General features: G+C 34.1%; 1 protein-coding gene across 1 annotated transcript in view; it reads left to right on the forward strand.

Annotated features, from left to right (window-relative positions):
• LOC123659436 overlaps positions 1 to 25,579 on the forward strand; it is a 212,892-nt gene that overhangs the window by 58,965 nt on the left and 128,348 nt on the right. The window contains exon 5 of the mRNA XM_045594650.1: positions 7,154 to 7,221. Within this exon, the coding sequence (XP_045450606.1) occupies positions 7,154 to 7,221 (68 nt within the window). The remainder of the gene's footprint in view (positions 1 to 7,153; positions 7,222 to 25,579) is intronic.

The raw sequence follows: 25,579 nt of genomic DNA on the forward strand, positions 1-25,579 counted from the left end.
CATTGCAAGCGCGTTGCTGATCCTATCCCCAAACCCCCTCAGGAGCTCTGGTCACCTTACTTACTAACAGGAACACAATACTGCTTCAGAACAGTATTATTTAGCTGTGGGTGTGTGTCTTCCATAAGGTCGAGGTACTACCCCAGTCGGGCTGTTTATTATAATAAGGACAGTGCTACAGTATTACAATATCACCCAAATCGGACAATAAAATTTAAAAGTAGGACAAATACAATTAACAAAGCCATCTTTCACACAAGACATTATATAACATACAATTTTACTACAATGAAGCATCAGACTGCTCTAACAATGTTTGTCTAAACTCGCGAACGTTTGTGTGCTAATCTAAAAGGATCATCTCGCTGATGTTGAAAGAGAAATAATGGCGCTGAATACGTGTGAAGTTGTGTTTTATTCAAGTAACAGCTTTTCTCGCTTGGAGTGCTTAAAACCAGAAATTTCCGGTTTCAGTTGCTTTCGTGTTATAAAACCTTGGGAGCACTTCTAACTAGCTACGATAGTGGCTGTGCCTTTTATTTTTCAGAGACGGGGCTCCTGACGGCATGTTTTATTTTCATGCATTCAATCTATTTTTAACCGACTTCAAAAAAGAAGAAGTTTACTCAATTCGACCGTGTATATATATATATATATATATTTATATCACGTTATTATATATATATATATATAATATATATATATATATATATATATATATATATATATATATATTATATATATATATATATATATATATATTTAATGTATGTTCGGGGATATCTTCGCCGTTTATGAACCGATTTTAATAATTCTTTTTTTGTTCAATCAATCAATCACAGCAGCCTTTCGCAGTCCACTACTGGACATACGCCTCCACAAGTTCACGCCAAAAATGGCGTGAACTCATGTGTTTTGCCCATAATCACCACGCTGGGTAGGCAGGTTAAGAGATAACTCCGTCGTTTATGAGCCGATTTTGATAATTCTTTTTTTGTTGGAAAGGAAATATCCCTAGTTTGGTACCATGGTAAGGAAACCAGGATCTAATGATCCCAAAGAAATCGAGGAAAACTCTCGAAAATCCGCATAACTTTTTATTGGGTGTACCGATTTTGATGATTTTTAATTTAATCGAAACCCGATGTTTATCATGTGGTTACATTTAAATTTCATCGAGATCTGATTACATCTTTTGGACTAATCTTTTATAATGCGTATTTACTTTATTTAATCTTTGATAATGCGTATTTACTTGACTATTTTTTCGTCTACCTACGTTGTATTATTTGTCGATATAATTGAAGTCGGTTTTTTTTCGTTTGCCTGAAAACACAATTATTTGCTCTATAATACGCTAAAGTATTTAAAAGTAATCGATAGTAATTTTTTCCATTTATTTTAGAAAATAGTATGTTTCAACACAGGAACAGATGCAGAAAAAATTGCTAAAAAATAATTCTTACTTCTCTGAAATCAGCCGTTGGCAAATACTTTAAACAGCAATGGATCACACACACCACATGCTTGGTACAATACGATTGTAGTTTTTCCTGCACTTCAATACTCTGTCGGCTTGTTACTGTTCCTAATTAAAAGTCTATTAATGTCACCACTCTGCGTTTTCCTGAAAAGAGTCCTAGGCGACACAGTGTCTGTCTGACACTGTCTAAATCGTCTGCAATAGACGGACTAAGGCCAATGATGATTAATGTTAATAACATATGTCTTTCACATTATTAAATCATTAAATGATTGACCCTACAAACAAAATAAACTTATAAATAAATAAATAATCGCTTAACATTCTGTGTTAATGTGTGACTTGTGAGTTGTCAGTGTCAGTTGTTAAGTGGGTCCGGAAACATTTTTTTATACAATGATAGGTTTGACCACTATTTCACCTGATGATAAGTAAAAATGAGGTCTAGGATAGAGCTTGGAGATTCACTCGCGACTTAAAAATCCCCAACTTATAATTTTCAGGAAAGACGGACGCTGGTAGAGAGTTCCGTTCTTTAGGATAGTTCAAAGATTAACACCTATACCAAAAAAAACTTTTGTGTGGTGGCCTATATATATTTGTCATGATTGAGAATCGAACTTACGACTGCCAGAACAACCAGCTAACTACCTTATTTTAAATTATGAATAAAGATATAAAAGTTAGTAAAGCTTGAAATTTAATACCGAACTTTTCCGTAGCTTTTGCATAATTCGGCTCATAATTAGCAAAATTTACAAAGCTACATACCCAAAAGCGAGCTCATTAAGTCTTACAGGGTAAAATGAAATAAATGCTAAGCTCATAATGAAATAACTATGTGACTAATAATTAAATTATTTTATTTTATGAAATAATTTAAGCTTCTCAAGGAATTTTTAAGTTAAACTTATTTAAAATTCTCGCGGTGTTTGTAGTTAAACTCCTCCGAAACGGCTTGACCGATTCTCATGAGATTTTGTGTGCATATTGAGTAGGTCTGAGAATCGAACAACATCTATTTTTCATATCCCTAAGTTATAAGGGGGGGGGGGGATTGAGAAGGTTAATAAAATATATGGCAATACAACGTCAGCTAGTATTTTTATAATATAAAGCAAATTTTGTTTAGGAATTAGTATTTTTTTACGTGGGGTAAATCCATCATGGATACCCTCCAGCGCGGGGGCGCCAGAGGGTTATGTCAGACTCCTACTGACTAAAAACCACCACGTGTGAGCAGTCATCCGCCTGGGTGGGGCGAGATGGAGCCGCGCTAGCATTCGCAAGGAATCAGTATGCCTACCTTATCCCCGCTGTCAGCACAGTATATCTTCAGAAGCTCTGGTTAACTTACTACACGAACATAATATTACTTGAGTGCGGTATTATTTCATCATTATCTTCTATGATATAGAGAAACTTTCTTAGTCGGGCTACTTCAGATTTAGAGCGAGAAATTTTCTTCTGTGCCGTACCTTATGAAATGAACCCTAGTACTCACGTTATTAAATGACGGCTAATAAAATCGCATTCAGCCTCTAACATCCCACTGCTGGGTATAAACCTCTGTCTTCATTTAGGAGAATGATTTAAGCTTAATCCACCACGCTGCTCTACTGCGGGTTGGCGGATATTTTTTTTTAATACACAATACACACACGGTCGTCTGTTCCTAAAGTAAGCAACTTAATGCTTGTGTTATAGGTAACACCCGACTACTATAGTTACATTTTTTTCAATAAACATACTTATAAAATAATAAATATATAAATATATAAATAAATATTTATATTACACCCAGACTCGAGGTGGGAATCGAACCCACAACCCCCGGAGCAGAAAGCAGGGTCACAACAAACTGCGCCAACGGGCTAGTCAATATGTTCCCTACTATGGGTAACGATCGCTATCAGGTATTTATGACAACAACTGGCACTGTGGGGAGACCCACAAGAACAAGAGGATCCATCTCGAGCGGGAATCAAATCCGCAAACCAGAAGAGAAGAATTCGGTGTTTTAGGCGACAACCGCACCACCACACCAGATCGTTTGTTAGGCTACTAAAATATCCACACTTAATTTGCCGGCATAAGCTGATCTTTAAAAGATACTACGATTTCTTTGGATATAAGCCATTTTCTTCTATACGACAAATAAACAATACGTTAAGCTATTCATAAGACGGCTTTGAACTATGATTGTATGGGAAAAGTGACCTTGAACATGTGTATCATTTTGCAAGTAACGCACCCTTGAACGGTCCCTTCTAGTGAATTACGTAATTGGTGATTCATCAAGCTTGATTAATTGCTGGATTTATCACTGATACACTTGTCGTCGTATCAAAGGCAGCTTTGTGTTGTGCTTAAATAAGTATGACACGTTTGTTGTTGTATGTTTACTGTATAAGTAAGTGACTTAAGATCAAATATATTTTTTAAACTTAATATATATATTTTTTTACATTATAAATACTGACCTAACTAAAAATTAACTTTTTTTATTTAACTTTATTTTTCTAGTATTTTTTGCTGTCTATTTTTTATTATTATTTATACCGTATTATGTTGAAAATATTGTGGTCGTTATTATTACTGCTTTATTTACATTCAAACGGAATAATTTCCCGTCAACGTTTATTGATTTTTTTTTTTCGTTTTATAAATGACTTCAAAATTAATTAAAAGTTTGTGAAAAATTATTAATTAGCTTTGGATTTTCGCTTTGAAACCGTATGAGTGTTTATTTCGAAAGTTTTCAACGTCACTTTCAACTTTCCGTTCAGAATGTTTTTTTTTTAAGTAAAACTTCTGTATGCGCATGAGGGTAAAATTTTTACGGATGAAACGGCAACGTTTTGATAAAATGGCAACGTTTTTTTTCGATGGCGCTGGAATAGAAATCTAAAGCTTTAGATTAAGAAGTATAAATACTAACGAGACTTAAAAATTAGTTTGACAAAAAAGTTTCACTTCTTTCACTTTTTTATAAAAATGCTCACACAATACTCAAACTATAGGGTATCGTTTTAAAACCATTTTGATCTTACACTCAGACCCTTGGGATTGGCCTCGGTATTAAAACGCTCTTTAAGAGTGAATTGAAATACTTAAACTTTTGGCTCAACGGCGACGATTGGTAAGCGAAAGAAGCTAGATTGTATTTCGTAAGTTTAATATATTGTATTCAATATTAGTTTTTTTTGCCTCCACTGGTGACATGAGGGCTGAAGAATTTTTTGCCCACGGAATCGACATAGCGATACAACGGGGAAATGCTATCATTTTTCTTGGCACCATTCCACGCGGAGATGATTTGTACAATAACTATGTGTAAATATTTAGTTCTTAAGTTGTGAATTGTAATTATGTATAATATATGTTTAACATTAAAATTTACTAATATAACTCCTATTTGATTAAAATTTAATTAATCTAATAAGAGTTTAAAATATTATTGTGAACAACCGCAATGACTAGCCCGTTGGCGCAGTTTATAGTACCCTGCTTTCTGCTTCGAGGGTTGTGGGTTCGATTCCCACCCCGAGTCAGGGTGTAATATAAATATTTATTTATATATTAATATACGTATTATTTTATAAGTATGTTTATTGAAAAAAAAATGTAGCAATACCAGTCGGCTGTTACCTATAACACAAGCATTAAGTTGCTTACTTTAGGAATAGGCGACCGTGTGTATATTGTGTAGATAATTATTTATTTATAATAAGATATTTTTCTTTCTTTCTTAATTACTTTTATCGTAAGAATTCGTATGATCTATGGTAATTATTAACTGAGTGCCTTAACACAGCAGGAAAGTTCCTGCTCAAAATATGGAGTAGTACTGCGACCTTGCAGAAGACCATGGCTAAATAATACGAATAATATGTTTTCAAGCAGTATTGCGTTCCTATTCGTGAGTATGATGACCAGAGCTTCTGGGGGGGACCGAGAATACGGTCGACAACGCGCTTCCGATGCTCCTGTTGTTGCAGGCGTCTATACTCGTAAGCTATGGTAATCACTTACCATTATGTGAGCCGTACGCTTGTCTGCCGATCTAGTTTAAAAAAAAGTCTGTGTCTAAGGCCGAAGATAAAATTAAAAAATTTCACAGTTATCTGAGGAGCAGGATAATATTAACTTATAACTGCTATTACACATAGGTAATAATGACGTTATCCGACAGATAAAAGTTTAGGGTATATTTTTTATTTTCACCATCAAATTCCACTTTATCTGTTAGATGTACATTCGCAAGCGTAATAAGACGTGCTTACCTCCTGCTTGTTATTAGTAGCTTGTGGGCGAGATAGCCTTTATCAACAATCAGGGACACTTAGAATTTTTACTGTATGAGGTTATTTGCAATAAACAATTTCGATGAGACATAGTATATATGTTACTTCACTTAAAGCTTTTCGTGTTCAAAGACGGATATGTCTCTAGAAGAGATTTCTTCCAGCCAACCTTCTGGTGATAAAATTTCATAACGTAGGCTAAAAAACATAGTAGTGCTGTTTTTAGTACTTATTAAATAAATAATATGTCATGAAGTGCTAAACATGCATTATATACCAGATAGAATACGTGTTGACGCCGCGTTGGCGCAACGGTCACAGCCATGGATTGTGCCGTTTGCGCTGGCGGTTGCGGGTTTGATCCCTGCGCATGACAAACATTTGTATTGGTCATACAAGTGTTTGCCGTGGTCTGGGTGTTTGTGCAGTCCTTGTGGGTCTCCCCACCGTGCCTCGGAGAACACGTTAAGCCGTCGGTATAGGTTGGTATCATATACACCTTATAGCGATCATTACTTATAGTAAGGGAATATATCCGCCAACCCGCATTGGAGCAGCGTGATGGATTAAGCTCTGATCCTTCTTCTACATGCAGAAAGAGGCTTATGTCCAGTAGTGGGATATTACGGGCTGAAGCGTATACGTAATGATGTACGTACATACAGACATACACACGACTACATATAATACGTAACACAATAATATTAATAATAAATAATTGTTCCTATTGGTGTGTCGGTCAATAGTCTATTAGCGAAGAGTTTCGACCAACACCTTAAGAAACCCTCGCTTGATCGTTGGTTGGATCAAGGGTCGGATTCAAAAGGCAGTGTTGCTTGAAACGGCCCCATTGTGAGCATTGAACCTTAACTAACGGCGGCCTGGGCCACAATCTGCCACCGGAAGACAACTATTGTTATATTTTTCAAATATTTTTATTTTTCTTTTTTTATAAATATATTAAAAAATGTAACAATTTATTTATTTGTAACTACAAACTGAACGTTTTTTTAATTCAACGCGGGCGAAGTTGCGGGCAGTAAAATAAATAAATTTCTAAAATAAAAGTAGCCTAAGTTACTCCTTAGTACATCAGTTATCTGGCAGTGAAAGTCCCGTCAAAATCGGTACAGCTGCTTCAGAGATTAGCCGGAACAAACAGATAGACAGACAGACAGACAAACAAATTGTAAAAAATGTCATTTTGTTATTATATGTACCATGTATACATCGATATTCATTTAGTAAAAAGCGGCTATTTTAATATTACAAACAGACACTTCAATTTTAATTATTTGTATAGATGTATAGCTCTCATTGCTTGAATGTTATGTATCTAACTGTTCTCGTCTCTTTGTTACAGGTTACGTTATAGAAAAACAACGAGTGCCACCATTTACCAAGTGTTCTTTACTAAAACTTTAAGATTAGGTAAGTTTACAAAATATGCTATATTTATTTATTTATAAGGGATGGTACATAGCACAGAAAAAATTATAAAACAAACTAGAATGAAATATAATCAAAAAGGCCAATGACGACCATCCATCCGTTTAAAATTTAAATTAACAAACGTGAAAAAAAACAATATTAACAAATTTATATTAAATAGTTTATCATAAGACGTCATGAGTTCACGCCGCTATTGGCGGGTTCTTGTGTAGGCCTATGTCCAGCAGTGGACTGCAATAAGCTAAATAGTGTGTGTGCGTGTGTGTGAGTTCATCATTTGTGAAAATTAATCAAATTGAATTTAAATAAAAGTAAGTAAAAAGTATAACGTACACACACGATTGGGCTAAGATCTAGATTAGGTAAAACCGAATTAGAAAAACCGAATTATGGGGTTTTTGGGTGTAGAGGGTGGAGGGTGTAGGGGAATCTATACAAGGTAACACTGTCACACCTCAAAACCCCATGGTTATGGAGATATCCATGGTTAAAGTTTTGAGGTTAGAAGAAAAATTTAAAGCTATTATAATTCCTTTGAGCTCGTACTGTTTGCATTGTGTGACAAATCGACACTTTTAAACAAAATAACGCGTCAGACATAATATTCTAATAAAATAAGTAACATTGCGTGCTAGAATATAGGTTTAGAAATTCGAAAAATACCCAAAACCGAATCGGAGCACCCCACTGTCCACGTGGTCTTGGTCTGTCCTACCCCTAGAGTGTTTTTTTTTGTGCCGCGGAGGCGCGGAGGGAGCCAAGCGTTCCTCTAACTTTCGAAATTCTTCTTCTAACCTCAAAATTTTAACCATGGATATCTCCATAACCATGGGGTTCCGAGGTGTGACAGTCCGACGAGTCCGTGTCCCGAAATTCGGTTTTACCTAATCTAAAGCTTTACCCACGATTGTTGATGTATTTTAAACTTCTCGCTATGAGAGAAAAACGAGGTCTTCTACTACTCCAATATTTTGGCAATTAATTTTACTGCCAATAGAATGGTCACTATCACGTGTCTTTGATAAAAACCAAAAGCTACACTTTTTTACGTGCTCTCCGAAACACGATCAGAAACCATTCAAAAAATTTTTTTAAGAACCACATAGGAAAAATATGTTATACTCTCAAGTTTTGTAATAATTTACAATCAGACGTATTGTTTATCCATATACGTGAAGCAAAAACTTTGTACCCCTTTTTTACGAAAATTACTCGGGTGTAGGAGTATGAAATTTTGCACACTTATAGTTTATTCGTACGATTTATTTTTGTGCTACCAACACATTAGTTACGAGTTCTTAGAACTTACTATAGACGGCGCCGCGGTCGGTTATAACCGAATATAAAATCATCATTTTAAAAATTTCGATCTAGCGGGTACATCGTTCCGTAGCTTAATTGGCTAAAGCACCGACACGGTCAGTCGGAGATGCAGGTTCGATCCCCGCTGGGACGGTCGATTTTTGATATGATATTAAAAAATGCTTATATTTTATATCTATAGAGAAGGAGTGCAGAATGCTAATATTTTCGTAAAATTATACATAAAGAATTCATTAAATAAATATATTATAATATTCATATAATTCATTATATAATATAAAAATATTACACACACAATCATGTATTTGAACACACACGCATATATACTCTTCTATTTATTATTATATAAGTATCTAGTCTTTAACAACAGAACCTTAACAGTGTTTAAACTTATAATATAAATTAATTATGGTCGAATTTCGACCACTGGACGACGACTAGTAAACACGACACTATTACGACGAATAAAACACGACAATATTAGTAGTATATGATCTCCAAATGTACTGGCCCTATTTTAATGAAATTTTGCACAGATATGTAACTTTGTCGAACTTAAATCATAGACTATTATTTATTTCGATTAATTATTGCGATATTTTTAATGCAAAATTAAAAAAATATTGCGTTATGAAGTACGCTAGATCTGCTAGTAATATACAAAAGACTGACACAGTTATAATATTTAATAAAAATAAAGTATGTAACAAATATGTAATTTTTATATCTAAACAAAAATCACTTACATAATTAACCGCAATGTAAGTCGTGAAACACAATGGCGTCCGCTGCTTATGATAACTGTCACAAGTCTAATTTTACCGCGAAAAATGATATAATATTCTAAGGCGTGTTCACACGAGGTTAGTGATGTTATCGAGTGGTAATCCAGTAGCTAATCACTTAATAGTATCTAAAAAATTAAAATTCAGTAAATTTGATTTATAAAATAAAGTCAGAGACGATGCGTAATGTTCTGTTTTATCGTATCGTCTCCCACAACATGTTGATATTCCCCAGATTGCCGAATAAAGAAGTCCAATCGTATTCTTTCAAAAGTTTTCACTAATTCCTTAACACATACACACATTAGCCTATCGCAGTCCACTGCTGGACATAGGCCTCCACAAGTTGTTGCCTCATGTTTTTCTTCAATTCCTTAAAATTTTTGTTAAATATTATTGTCTTTGATCGACACAAATAATTTTAAAGTAGTATTTTAATTTTTAAACAACTTGCTACTTGACTTATCTAAACGAGGCATAAGAATAAAATCAATCAAGCCATATTTTTATTTTATTTGTTTTTATAAAAATTTCGTACAATACGTATGACGTTGATGGATGCCGCGGTTGAGCTGTATTCACATGTAGGCGTAGGTATCAACGTCTTAAAGCCTACCTTTCGGTTTATGGTATGATTTATATGTATGTGATAAAAAATAAAGCAGTTCAGGCAATGTGAATTTTTAGGAGAAAGTTCTATAAGCTACCTCAGTTAAGTACTTCAGTGTTAACTGAGGTAGGGCACAGCAGAAAATATCCTGCACAAATCAGCTCGACTTTACACAGAGAGCACCTCGACCTTATAGAAAATCAAGTAGTGAGTAAGGTAAAGAGATCTCCTGGGACTGGAGTTAGGATTGGCAACGCGTTGCGATGCTCGTAGTGTTGCAGGCGTCTATAGGCTACGGTAATCGCTTACCATCAGGTGAGCCGTACTCATGTTTACCGACCTAGTTGGATAAAAAAGATACATAGATTTTAATGTTGAAAATTTTTGTAAAGTTAAAAGTTTCAGTGTTATTGTTTATTTAACCGACTTCCAAAAAAGGAGGAGGTTCTCAATTCGACTGTATTTTTTTTTATGTATGTGACTTCAGAACTTTTGACTAGGTACACCGATTTCAACAAAAAAAATTTAATCGAAAGGTGTTGTGTGTCATTTGGTCCATTTAAATTTATTTGAGATCTAACAACTACTTTTTGAGTTATATCTAATAATGCGTTTACTAGACGCTTTTTTCGTCGACCTACGTTGTATTATACTACCACATAACTTTTTATTGGATGTACCGATTTTAATAATTCTTTTTTTGTTGGAAATGAGATATTCCTAGTTTGGTACCATGATAAGAAAACCAATATCTGATGATGGGATCCTAGAGAAATCGAGGGAAACTCTCGAAAATCCGCATAACTTCTTACTGGGTATACCGATTTTGATAATTTTTAATTTAATCGAAAGCTGATGTTTATCATGTGGTCACATTTAAATTTTATTGAGATCTGATAACTACTTTTTGAGTTATCTTTGATAACGCGTAATTACTTGATTATTTTTTCGTCGATCTACGTTGTATTACTTGTCGATGTAATTGAAGTCGGTTTTGTTTTCGTTTGCGAGCAAATACAATTATATATTTAATTCTATTGTAATGTATTAGTATCAAATTATACAAGTATAAAAATTCAAGCAATTTATAAATAAAATGTAAAATAAAAAAAAATGAAAATTTACATATTTATTTATATCATTAACTTATATTTTTTTTAACATACTACGTAAATATAAGTTATATAATAACACATACTACGTAAATGTAAGTTAAAAAAATTGCCACCCCAACACCAGATTATACGAACTTTAAACATCTGAATAATATTTTAAGTAAATGGCTTCCATAAAGATAAGAATATCTCAAAATAAACATGTCGATAAGTTACCTGATAACATTAAATTTTATCTCGAGTTTAATATTATATTTAAGTTTCGTTCGCGTCCAGCTTTCCGTTCCTGCGTCAGAACTCGTTAAGATTATAATACAATAATATTTATTCTGTATACAATTATTAAACCAGATTTAACCAGATTAAACGAGTAAAATAATATTATTTTACTGAATGGTAATACAGGTACTAAACGTTTCAAATAATAATTGCTGTGATTAACGTTTTATTGTTTTATAATGAAAAAAAATCAAATCAAATTAATTTAATAAAAAATAATTAATGTTTTAAATAAATAGAGTATATTCTACAAATAAATGTAACGCTGTTTGGAATCCTTATTACTTATACATAAGCAAACATTACTTACTATTTAACGTGCCTACGTAAATGGTCCTCAAACTTTTCCGCTGTAGGTTTCAATTTCGTCGACTACGATTAGTTCGTCAAATACATACTATTAACAGCAAAAAATTTAAAGCGTAGCTTATCCTCCTTAAATTAATGGAGTTCGGGACATGGACTCCATTATAATATTACTCACATTTAAATATAAATTACATTTCGAATGAAATTTGGAATTAAAAAAAAATTGAAACTTCTTTGGCCAACTAATTTTTAAGTCTCGTTTATATTTATACAAATCCAAAGCTTTAGATTTCTATTCCAGCGCCATCGTCAAAAACGTTGCCGTTTCATCAAAACGTTGCCGTTTCATCCATAAAAATTTTACTCTCATGCGCCTAGAGAAGTTTAACTTCGCATCATTAGTCGTCAGCATTAGTCGTCGGTGATCGAAGCTTGGCGCAACATAAGTTTTTTTTTTGTAAAATATTAAAATTTTCATTTTCACAATTCTTCAAATTTTAATCTGATAAACAAATACACCAACAATTTTAATAATAAATGGATAAAAAATTCAACGATAAACAAAATTTACAATTCACAACAAAACAAAGATTAAAAGATAGAATTAGATTATTTAAAACGGTTTCTTTCGGTACTTTTGTTACAAAAATATAATACAAAGGAATAAAATAAGGGTAATCCCGTCATTCATCAAGTTAGACATGAAAATATATAATTGTTGTTACAATAAATTATGCATTGGTGTTTCCGTTATCCTCTTAGGAGAGGTAGGAAGGAGCAAGTTAACAATAATAAGTAGGTAGTCAATATTTCCCTTTAGACAAAAGGGTTTTTAAAAAGTATTTATATTTAAAATTAAGAAATTAAACGAGAAATATTTTGCCGACTTGGAGGCTGTTATATTTCTAACTTTAACAAAGTATATTCATACATTCATGTCTCTTCAAAACAAGTCGAATAAAATTAATTAATATCAATGTTTTTGTCACCGTACTTAATTCTATGAAATGCCCGGTGGCAATGCTTTGTCAGCGGAACAGTCACGTACTAATCTAAGACGGACGGCTGGGGTGCATGCATAACTAGATAGGTAATAAGACTGGCAATCGAGAATAAATTCAGTAACGCTAAGTCACAAACAATCACAAAAATATAATAAAAAACACAGATTGACTCATCTTGTGTATCATGCACATAGTGTATTGTATCATGTATATATGTGTACGTAGCGTTGTGCGCATGTTTTATCAAAATGCAGTTTTAATATCTGTGATAAAGAATCTCGACAAACTAGTAGTGTCATAGGTCCGATTGTCAATAAATATAAAACTTATATTTTAGCGCACAGATTAAGTTTTTTGTTATTTTATTTGAAGCAATAATTATAAAATATTATTATTATATATTAATACTTTTGTTATACACACCGTTCTTCACGCATAGTTATTTTATCTATAGGAATTCTACACACGCATATAGAAATGATGATTACATTCACATTGAAAGGTCTATTATCCTTGACGGTCACAAATCGAAACACCAGAAAAAAATCTTAGTAAAAATACAACTCTCTCCCACGCTTATCATCCCATATGGGTGTGGGATCAACTTTCCACTTCTTGTTCTCCTCCACTTCACTTTTCTCCTACATCGTCACCACCTGCTTGGAACTACATTTTTCTCAAAAAACAAGTGACAAATTTTAACAATTCTTCCATTTCTTAAAATACGCTTGACTCAAGACGGAAGAAAGAAATAAAATTGAACTAATCAAAGAAGTAAAAAAAAACTCCAAAATACACAAATAAATTATGCTACTTTTTTTGAATCTACACCGGATAACAACTCAAAAATAGCCTTAATAGATTACAAATGGACCTAATTAGTTACTTGTCTGAATTCCAATTTGGAAATTGTTTGGTCGAGAGTTTCAGCTCTCGAACCGATGCCAGAGCTTCTGTTTCGTAGTTTGTCAAGTAATTGAACGCTATCTATCGCAGCAGCTACGACTTATTTAACTTGGTTGAAGCTATGTCACTTAAAATATTACTTACTTACTTCTAATCCAATCATTGAATTATGACTAGCCCCATTGGCGCAGTTTGTTGTGATCTTTCTGCTCCAGTAATTTAATTCGATACCCGACTCGAGGCTAGGTGTGATGTATGTGTTTATTTTTGTCTAATTATATATAGCTACTAGCTGTGCCCGCGGCTTCGCCCGCGTTGAAATCAGCGTGTCACAAAGTTTTCCCGGCAACTTCCAGTGAAACTCTCATCAAAATCGGCTTAGCCGTTAAGTAAACCTTCCTCTTAAACCGCATGAAAATCCGTTCAGTAGATTTTGAGGGAATCTATCACATACGCTTTTGGAGACTTTGTTTTATAATACACTAACTGTTGCCCGCAACTACATCCGCGTGGTTATAAAGATATGCATTACTATTAAGATGTTTAACGCAAATTATTGTTTTATTTCAGTCACTTGAAATGCTTATCACACTGAGTAACTTTTTAAAAGGCACAATTTAGTATAATTTAATTGTTGTTTACCATTGTCACCACATTCTTAGTTTTATTTTCAGGCAGCAGTATAAATAACCTATCAGGCGAACTTATATGTTTCATACAAACTATCAACCCCAATTAAGCCCCTTAGCGGTGGAATATCGCAAAATCCGTTCTTAGCGGACGTCTACTAACTATAATCTACCTCCCTGCCAAATTTCATCTTTGTCCATCCTGGATGGATGAACCCTCCAGCGGTTTTTGAGTTCTCGTGATGAGTGAGTCAGTGACCTTTCTCTTTTATATATATATATATATATATATTACGATGCATTATTTGGACACCATCTCATCATCTATAGAGCACACATTTTACATTTCAAGTCTCTTATTTCAAAAATATAGAACTTTCATACAAACTTCCAACCCCCGTTTTACCCCTTTAAGGGTTGAATTTCATAAAACCAGTTCTTAGCAGATGTCTACGCCCCATAAGGAAACTACCTGCCAAATTTCAAGTTTGTATCTGTTATAGTTTCGGAGATTTCGTTATGAGGGAGCCAACCTACCATCCCCCGGTTTAACCCCAAAAAGGAGTTGATCTCTAAAAATACATTATTTGGACACCTTTTCACCATCTATAGAGTTTACATTTTAAATTTCAAGTCTCTTACTTCAAAAACATAGGACTTTCATTCAAACTACCAACCCCCGTTTCACCCCCTTAGGGGTCGAGTTTCGTAAAATCGGTTCTTAGCAAATGTCTACGTCCTATAAAAAACCTACCTGTCAAATTTCAAGTTTGTATATGTTATAGTTTCGGAGATTTCGTAATGAGTGAGTCAACCTACCATCCTCCATTTTAACCCCAAAAGGGTGTTGATTTCTTAAGATACATTATTTGGACACGTTTTCACTATCTATAGAGCATACATTTTTAATTTCAAGTCTCTTACTTCAAAAACGTAGGACTTTCATACAAATTACCAACCCCCGTTTCACTCCCTTAGGGGTCGAGTTTCGTAAAATCCGTTCTTAGTAAATGTCTACGACCTATAAGGAGCCTACTTGCCAAATTTCAAGTTTTTAAGTGTTATAGTTTCTGAGATTTCGTGATGAGTGAGTCAACTTACCATCCCCCGTTTTAACCCCAAAAGAGAGTTGGTTTCTAAAGATAGATTATTTGGACACCTTTTTATCATCTATAGAGCATACATTTTAAATTTCAAGTCTCTTACTTCTAAAACATAGGACTTTCATACAAACTTGCAACCCCCGTTTTACCCCCTGAGGGATCGAGTTTCGTAAAATTCATTCTTAGCGGTAGTTTAAGCTGTATAAGGAACCTCCTTGCTAAATTTCAAGTTTGTAGGTGTTACAGTTCCGGAGATTTCGTGATCAGTGAGTCAACCTAAGATCCCCCGTTTTAACCCCAAAAAGGGGTTGATTTCTAAATATTCATTATTTGGTCACCTTTTCACCATCTATAGAGCTTACATTTTAAATTTTAAGTCTCTTACTTCAAAAACATAGGACTTTGATACAAACTTCCAACCCCCGTTTCAGCCCCTTAGGGGTCGAGTTTCGTAAAATCCGTTCTTAGCGGATGCCTACGTCTTATAAGGAGCCTACCTGCCAAATTTCAAGTTTGTAGGTGTTATAGTTTCGGAGATTTCGTGATGAATGAGTGACCTTTCGCTTTTATATATATTATAGATATCTTATGTGGCTGTGACTTATAAACACAAGTACGTATTCAGTTATTAGTTTTTGGCATAGTTAACTACCGTATGCAGTGAGCAAACGACTTTAACAGAATATTTGACACTCAGCATCCCATTATATCCTTCTGAGACCTCTCCGTCGATAATCCGCCTTTGAAGGTAGCTTCCATTATGCTGCCACCAATAGCTGGAGCAATATACCGCCATCGTGTCAACATCTTAAAACAATTTATAACTTTCGTTATAAGTATATATATATTTTTTAAATTTAAAGCACACACTAAGTTACAAATTCCATCACAACATTAGCGTTTCATAAGGAGCTAACTCTAAAATTAATAATAACAATAAAATTATGTGGTGTCATGGGACACCAGGTAGGAACGAAGTTCCTTCGGAGAGTATAGAACCAACACAATTTGAAGAAAAAAAAATGTTGAATTTTATATATATTTTTTAGTTATTGATTTTTTTTATTTATTTTTTTTTATTTTTAACCGACTTCCAAAAAAGGAGGAGGTTCTCAATTCGACTGTATTTTTTTTTTTTTTTTTTTTTTTTGTTTTTTTTTCTTTTTTTTTTTTTATGTATGTTACATCAGAACTTTTGACCAGGTAGACCGATTTCGACAAATTTTGTTTTAATCGAAAGGTGGTGTGTGCCGATTGGTCCCATTTAAATTTATTTGAGATCTAACAACTACTTTTCGAATTATATCTAATAATGCATTTTTACTTGACGCTTTTTTCGTCGACCTACGTTGTATTATACCACATAACTTTCTACTGGGTGTACCGATTTTGATAATTCTTTTTTTGTTGGAAAGGGGATATCCCTAGTTTGGTACCATGATAAGGAAACCAGGATCTGACGATGGGATCCCAGAGAAATCGAGGGAAACTCTTGAAAATCCGCAATAACTTTTTACTGGGTGTATCGATTTTGATAATTTTTACTTTAATCGAAAGCTGATGTTTATCATGTGGTCACATATAAATTTTATCGAGATCTGATAACTACTTTTTGATTAATCTTTGATAACGCGTATTTTTACTAGGTGCACCGATTTTGACGTTTCTTATATAAATTAAAAGCTACTATTCGTCACGTGGTCCCATTCAAATTTAATTGAGATTTGATTAGTAATTTGTGAGTTATATCTAATATTGCGTATTTACTTGACGGTTTTTTCGTCACCCTACGTTGTATTATACGTTATATCTTTTTACTGGGTGCACTGATTTTGATCTTTTTTGTATAAATCAAAAGCTAATACTTGTCATATCGTCCGTTTTAAATATGATTGAGATATAATGAGCAATTTTTGAGTAATCTTTGATGACACGTATTTACATGACGATGTTAAGACGATTGCGGTCATGTTCAATACTGTGCCACAACGCCATCTATCAAAATTTTATGAAATTACGTCGTTCACTATCGATCAAATTACAATATTCCACTAGAGTAGAGAGTAGCAGTTTATTCGTTATAAATATATTTGAGCTTTTAATTTTTGAGTTATCGCTAATACTGGGTATTTACTTGGCTATTTTACGTCGACCAACGTTATATTAACCTCATTACTATTTTACTGGGTGGACCGATATCGATGATTCTTTTTTTAATTGATAGGTGGTGCTTGTCATGTGGTCCCATTTAAATATAATTGAGATTTGACTCGAACTTTTTGAGCTATATCAGATATGGCGTATTTACTTGACTGTTTTTGGAGTTTTCTCCTTAAGAATCGATTTTCATTTAAGGCCCCGGAATGAAAAAATTGAACAGTAAAATCTACTGAACGAATGACCTTGTTAGAGATGGCGTTCAGACGTTTTCTAATAACGCAATTAGGTTCCGATAGATGGCGTTATAGATTCATTTATTTACAATTTGATATAGTAATAATATTATATTTCTTAGACTAGTAAGCCTTTTTGTGCCTATTGAGACAGTTGATCTGAAGGGGTAAACTCCAGTCGTGCATCGGAGCTGTGTGAAAACATGAACAGTACATATTTTTAATAAAAAAGACATAAACCGTAATTCAATATAAATCCGCTTCAACTAAAAAACCCGCCGTAATAAGCGATGTCAGCGCTTCGCGCGAATCGACGACGGGCCTTTTATGAAATTTCTGCCTACAATCGCTAACAAAATGTTAGAAATAACAGTAGAACATTATATAATTGTACAATTTTATAATGTCGCGTTATATGGAATACGAACAAAGTATTACTATTTTTTCGTCGATCTACGTTGTATTACTCTTCGATGTAATTGAAGTCGGTTTTTTTTTCGTTTGCGAGCAAACACAATTATGTTGATTGGTTTTTAATTAAGTACATAAAAGTATTTAGGAAATTTAGTATTTTAAAAAATAATAAATACCGTAAAATAAAATAAATCAAAGAAAATAATAATTCAAACTATTAAGTGAAATAAAAAAACATATGTCTTTATTTATTTTTGTCGACAGTATAAAATTACATAAATGATTTAAAAAAAGTTTACTAATAATATTTTAGTTTTACAAACGCCATATTATACAGTGGTGTGACTGATATTACGTCACTTCTGTTATATATTTTTCTTTTATTATTTGGCCAATTCTCTCGCGATTAGAGCCGTCTTTCTCTCCGGACATAAGTTTATGTCATTGTCTAATAAAGTACGAACGTTCCACGTTCCTATTATAAGATCTTTTATTTTTTGTTTAGGTTTCATTTTTCGACCGCATTAAGATGGTGAACAGATGACCGCGGTTTGCCATCTGCTTTGAGGATGAGACGGGCTATTTTTAGGCCACCTTTTCTAGGCCCCTCCCCGGATTGGGGAAAGCAGAGCGCTCCCTGAATAGGGCTGCTTTGTCATCGTCTGAGCTGCCGAACCTGTCCCCCGCCTCGATCGGGACCCAGAACGACCATCACCAGACAACCGCCTACGTGCAGATGCCAATTAAGGTTTGGACACACCGATCCTCCCCCCACCATCGGCTCTCCATCGCCGCAGGGCTTGCGCTCGAAGACCAGGTAACATGCAAGAGTCATCTGCGCGTGAATATATTTAAGTGGATAGGCAGTTGCGCAGGTGCGGATCCACTCTCTCGACCTCGGCCTCCCAGTGCCGGTGGACCGGATGGCCGATACGACCGGCAGAAAGCAGAGGTTGCAGGAGATTGGCCATACGCCACTGTACGGATCCTGGCGTGCGCCCTTTGAGGCACTTCCCCTGTGCCTTGCCACATCGCTGTAGAAACCGGGTGCGTTTGTCTACGGACAGTGCTCGCCTCCTACACCGAAGTGGTCTTGTGTAAAGGCATGGCGGATCAGCCATAGACTGACTGCACTGGTAGTGTGACCTACCAGCGGGCGGTGGGGTCGTCACTTCCCTACGCCTTCTATACTGTGCATCTTGCAACCGAGTCTTCAAATCTAAATTCGGTTTCGCTAGCCATATTAGAGCCCACCAGCGTAATTTATAGGAGTCGCCGTCACCGGATACGGTGTGGACGACATCATATTTTTCTTACGGTTTTAGTATCACATTTTTTTCAGTTCGGTCGCCCAGCCAAATGTCAAGCCTGCCGTAAGAAACTACGTTCGAATAACTTATAAAATTAATTATCAAAATAAAAAATAAGGGATGACCAATGATCAATAATGACCAACCTGACAAATCGATAGGTAGGCTGTCGTAGCACGTTGGTAGACTGTTCAAAAATTATTTTAATTCATGTGTACATTAATTATATCGAAATACTTTTGAATTGAATTTAATCAAAAATTTTCTTTTATAAAGAATACTGATTTTTTTGCAATACTGTTTCTGTTTCTAAAACTTAGTTTTTTTTTTTAATTCGAAAAATGCTTTATAACACATACTATAATTAAAATTTAAAAACTAAAATGAAATAAATATTAAAATAAACATTTAAACGATAATTATAACTTAAATTTTTTTTTCAATCGAAGTTTTTAATAAAAAAAAAAATATTTCCTACGTAAATATTTTTCAAGCAAATTGTAAGAATTTTACTCAGAAGTAGCAAGACACTAAAACTCTTTGAAGCGCATATTTACATTACATAATTACGATGTTAAATTCAAAAGTCCTTTGAGAAAACTACCGTTTGCTATTTGTACGCTTTTACCGCACTTTTACGACTAACGTTTCTATGAATTTTATAATGTATTCAAAACACGTTACCAAATAAAATATATTAATATCTTGTGACTTACTTGTACTGTGTGGCTACGGTACTAAAGAATTTAGCCACCCCCTCTCTTCCCGTGGGTGTCGTAAGAGGCGACTAAGGGATAACACAGTTCCGCTACCACCTTGGAACTTAAAAAGCCGACCGTTGGCGGGATAACCATCCAACTGCTGGCTTTGAAATACACAGATCGAAGACGGGCAGCAGCGTCTTCGGTGCGACAAAGCCAGCCCTGCGGTCACCAACCCGCCTGCCCAGCGTGGTGACTATGGGCAAAACACATGAGTTCACGCTATTTTTGGCGTAAACTTGTGGAGGCCTATGTCCAGCAGTGGACTGTGATAGGCTGTATGATGATCTTGTGACTTAAGCTACGTGTTATACTATGTACAATACAGAAATTAAAATTATTGTCATTAGATCAGAATCGTACATACACGAACCTAATCCCTACTACTATAAATGTGAATGTAAGTTTGTTTGTTGCGCTTTCACGCGTTAACTACTTAACCGATCATCATGAAACTTTGAACACATACATATTTTTGGAGGTATTAGAAGTAACATAGGAAGCTTTTTATAAAAATAAAAAAAAATATTATGTGAGCGAAGCCGCGGGTAAAAGCTAGTTATGATTATATTTATCGATTTACGAATATCCGTAGTTCTTAAGCTTTAACTATTTACCAACAAACTTTATTTTGTTATCTATCTTAGTTTAGTAAAATAAGAATGAAGAACAATTTATTTATTCAAATAATCAAACCTATGACCCGTAATACAGGTATTTTATACATAGCATAGTCATCAGACTTGCATCCACATTGACGAGGTTCGGAAAAAAAAACATAAACATACATAAAAATATATATAATATATATATATATATATACGGTCGAATTGAGTAATCTCCTTCTTTTTTGAACTCGGTTAAAAATAAAACAGATCGATTTATGAATTTTATTGTTACATTTATTATTAAATCAAACTCCCCAAACCGAGACTCGTTAAGTTTATTAAGCTATGGGGTTAAATGTACGTAATAACTTTGTAATTTTAATTAACAATAACTATGTTTCAACTTTAATTAAAATTAATTACGTTGCTAAGAAAACACTTAATCCATTATAATATTATAGCCTTAATTTTATGAAATAATAAATGTTAGCTAATGGATGTTTTCGTCTACATTAATTAAGTTTCGTCTATATTAATTAGTTAGTTAGTAAAGAAGTGTAACAAATAATAAATATAAATAAAAAATAATTATCTTATAACGTACACACAGTCGTTTGTTCGATGTCGGTGTTGTGTTATATAGTAAATATGCATAGAAATAATCTAATATATAAAATTCTCGTGTCGCGGTTTGTAGTTAAACTTCTCCGAAACGGCTTGACGGATTCTCATGAAATTTTGTGTGCCTATTGGGTAGGTTTTAGAAACGAATAACATTTATTTTTTATCCCCCTAAATGTTAAGGGTAGTCCACCCCTAATTTTTTTTTAATTAAAAGATAAATTATTTATTTTTTATTTTATTATGATTTGGCGTTGAAAAATACATACAACCCTAAAGTTCCACCCTTCTACCACCAACCCCTATTTTTAAATAACGTTTAAAGACAAGATAACGTTTGCCGAGTCAGCTAGTCTAATATATAAAATTCTCGTGTCGCGGTGTTTGTAGTTAAACTTCTCCGAAACGGTTTGACCGATTCTCATGAAATTTTGTGAGCATATCGGGTAGGTCTGAGAATCGAACAACATCTGTTTTTCATACCCCTAAGTTATTAGGGGGGAGGGGGGTTAAGATGGTTAACAAAATATATGACAAAACAACGTTTGCGGGGTCAGCTAGTACAAATATAAATACAAATATTACACCCAGACTCAGGCAGGAGTCGAACCCGCAAACGCGGAGCAGAAAGCAGAGCCACTCACTACAAACTGCGCCAATGGGCTAGTTAGTTAGTATGAAATAGAAAAACCTCTATTTAATAATAATTTACAAAAGTTAAGTCCCAAAGAGTAAAATAAATAATAAATCTTTATTTCTGGTAACTAATGAACCATATTACTTTTTCCTTGTTTACATAATAATATTCACAAATCATAGAAAAAAAGTGTGTGTACTTGTGTACGCACGTAAGAAGTTATACTCCATCGGCTAGCTAACTTCAAGCTGTTTACTTCTTCGTCGTTGACTAGCTAACTTCAGGGTGTTGGTTTTTTGTGACTCTTGTGTGTGAAATTTACTCTTATAATTTTTTCCTAACACGCCAAAAAAAGTAAAACTAAAAAAGACGTGTGGCACTCGGCGACTGCCGCGGTAAAGCTATTGCATAGCATTTTGTATCAACTTATGCAATTATAATTATTTATTTATTTTATTCATGCAGTATTTCTTTTTCTTTGATATTAATTCAAGTTACACTTTTTGAGCGTGGTGACCGATAGGAAAACAATTTTTTTTCTTTTATTAAATAAACAAGTACAGCTATTCACTGTTGTACATAAATACCTATACACCTATATACTTTCTCATAAACAGCTGCTTATGTATTCGTCCGATTTCGGAGCAGCTCGTCTCGATTCGTGCGAGTTTCGTAGAGTCGTACAATACGTCTAATCGCACGCACACGACGCCGTGTCGAAGACTGCCGAACTGAAACGACGTTAGACGATGCACGGCCTTCAAGCCACACCTTCGAGCCCGTCGGAGTGGGGAGCGTGAGGTTTTTTCGTTACGGAATTTCTGGATTCGGTCCCCGCGCTCAAGGCCCGCGATAGAAGCTATGCAATAGCTTAAAAAAAAATTAACCATCAAAATAAAATCACGATTGCAAAATTAATACAAATAAAAATAATTATTCAATAATAATTTCATTTAAATTTGTCAATGAGAATAATCATGAAAATTTATTTGGAAAAAAAATATATGAGAAAATTAAAAGTATTAACGAAAAAAAAAATTGTAACCCATTTAATGATTAAAAGTCACGTGATTGAAAGTCACGTGACTCACTCAGCAGCTACGTAATAAGTCACCTGGCTAGTTAAGCGGTACGAGTGTTGTTTTAAAATGGAATGGGAAATTTGGTGCTCTTGGATGTTGTTAAACATAAAAGAATATTAACGAAGTCTTGGGTATCTTATACTATTAAACGAGCAATTCTTGTATATATATATCTATATAATCTGAATCTCGGAAACGGCTCCAACGATTTTCATGAAATTTAGTATGCAGGGGATTACGGGGGAGATAAATAAATCTAGCTAGGATTCATTTTTAGAAAATGTCGTTTTATCCCTGTTTTTAGGCAATGAAAAAATGGCTACAATATCGTTAGAATAAGAAGGTAAATTTCGCATCTGTCAATAAAGTTGTAGTAGCTCAGGGGAAATCGGTCGATCGCGCTCGGCCGAAAAAATTCATGGTTCGAATCCTCAAGTTTTCCAGATCTATTATCGTTTTTTTTTCTTTTTTTTTCTAAAAAAAATAAAATCGAAAAATATTATTCATATTTTATCAATATGTAATTCAAAAAACACGATTTACTAAAAATACCGAGCTAAGCTCGGTCACCCAGGTCCTAGCTATTAATGAAGTATTGGGTATATTAAAATATGATATATTAAGTTTCACAGTGCCCGTAGGCGTTATAGGCGAAGGCTGCCCCCACACAGACGGGCCAACCGTCGGGGCTTCACGGTAGCATACGAAAGCGATCCCGTGGCGCTCGGCTATGACGATGAGAGCATCACTGAGTTTTAGTGGATATTCTGGATCGTTCTCACTGGGCCGGGAGCCCCACACACCCACCGGCCTCGTCAGTGCGTAAAAGCATTTCTCAGCGAAAAAAAAGATATATTAATTTAAGTTTTGTATTCTGACACGTTATTTTTTTAACCGACTTCAAAAAAAGGAGGAGGTTACTCAATTCGACCGTGTATATATATATATATATATATATATATATGTATTTTCGGGGATAACTCCGTCATTTATGAACCGATTTTGATAATTCTTTTTTTAGTTTGGTACCATGGTAAGGAAACCAGGATCTGATGATGGGATCCTAGCGAAATCCGAAAATAATCCGCATAATTTTTTACTGGGTGTACCGATTTTAATGATTTTTAATTTGATCGAAAGCCGATGTTTATGATGTGGTCACATTTAAATTTCGTCGAGATCTGATTACAACTTTTGGAGTAATCTTTGATAATACGTAATTACTTGACTATTTTTTCGTCTACCTACGTTGTATTACTTGTCGATATAGGTAATTGAAGTCGGTTTTTCTTCGTTTGCCTGCAAACACAATTATTACTTATATTATAAAACGTTTTATTTAGAAAAACTTATAATATAAGTGCGTTCAAATAAATAACTAAATAACAATCGTACCAAAAAAAAAAAAAAAAACAAAGAACAAAACTAGGAACGAGGTAATACACGATATTTATCCATGTATACTTGTGAACACGTTGTTCGTCTCAGGTGTCTAACAATGTGACTTTAAGGGCTTAGTACAGCTTCGGGTGCGATTCTGAGAGAATGTAGAGCCCTTTCGGGATTCCCGTTATGTGATAAGTTCGTTACGAACGAGATTGTTCAAGTTTTATATTTCTATTTGAAAATTTGAGACAAAAATATTAAATAAACATTTTTTGTATATACCACTATTTACATATAACTACACACGACTATTTACACATTACTTATTTACTTTTTTTATACACACACACACACACACACACACATATACACCACCTAATCTATATCGTATCATGAATAACATAACATATACTAACCTTAGATATATAAAGTTACTATCTCATATTATATTGTTTACAAAAAAATTGTTAATGCCCGTATGATGATAATTGAAATGTACTTTATTAAGGGGTGGAGACCTGGTGTCCTGAAACACAGGCCTCGAGCCTAGCTTAGGCACTAGTCTCCCACAATATTAGTGCTCATGTTATTATGTACCTTTCTAATGTCCTTTTAGCAATATTGTGGTGAGAAAATAAATAAATCTTATTATCATTATTTTTTATATACATATTAAATAAATAAAAAATATTTAGTTTCGTTATACGACTGAATCAACAAACAAGCGTAAGGCCTAACTACCATAATTGTATCCACATACATAAAGTTATAGTATTCCCCCATACAGGCTGATCCAGATTTTGTACCGGATATATCCTACTGTCCCCTACCTATACTCGATATATAGACATATACAAGAATGTAACCCTAAACCACTGACGTCAGTTTTCTTACGTCACCGCTAGCGTAGACACAACTCTTAAGCTGTTACGCGTTCTAATGCTTATGTAACTTCATTTTAATAGTTATTTTATCATAATTAAGATGTAAAGTAAGTAACTTAATAAGTAAGTTGAATTTAATGTTATAAGAATTTCACATTAGAAACTCTTTATTAAACTA

Source organism: Melitaea cinxia, chromosome 14, assembly GCF_905220565.1.
Source record: "Melitaea cinxia chromosome 14, ilMelCinx1.1, whole genome shotgun sequence".
NCBI classification, from domain to species: Eukaryota; Metazoa; Arthropoda; class Insecta; order Lepidoptera; family Nymphalidae; genus Melitaea; species Melitaea cinxia.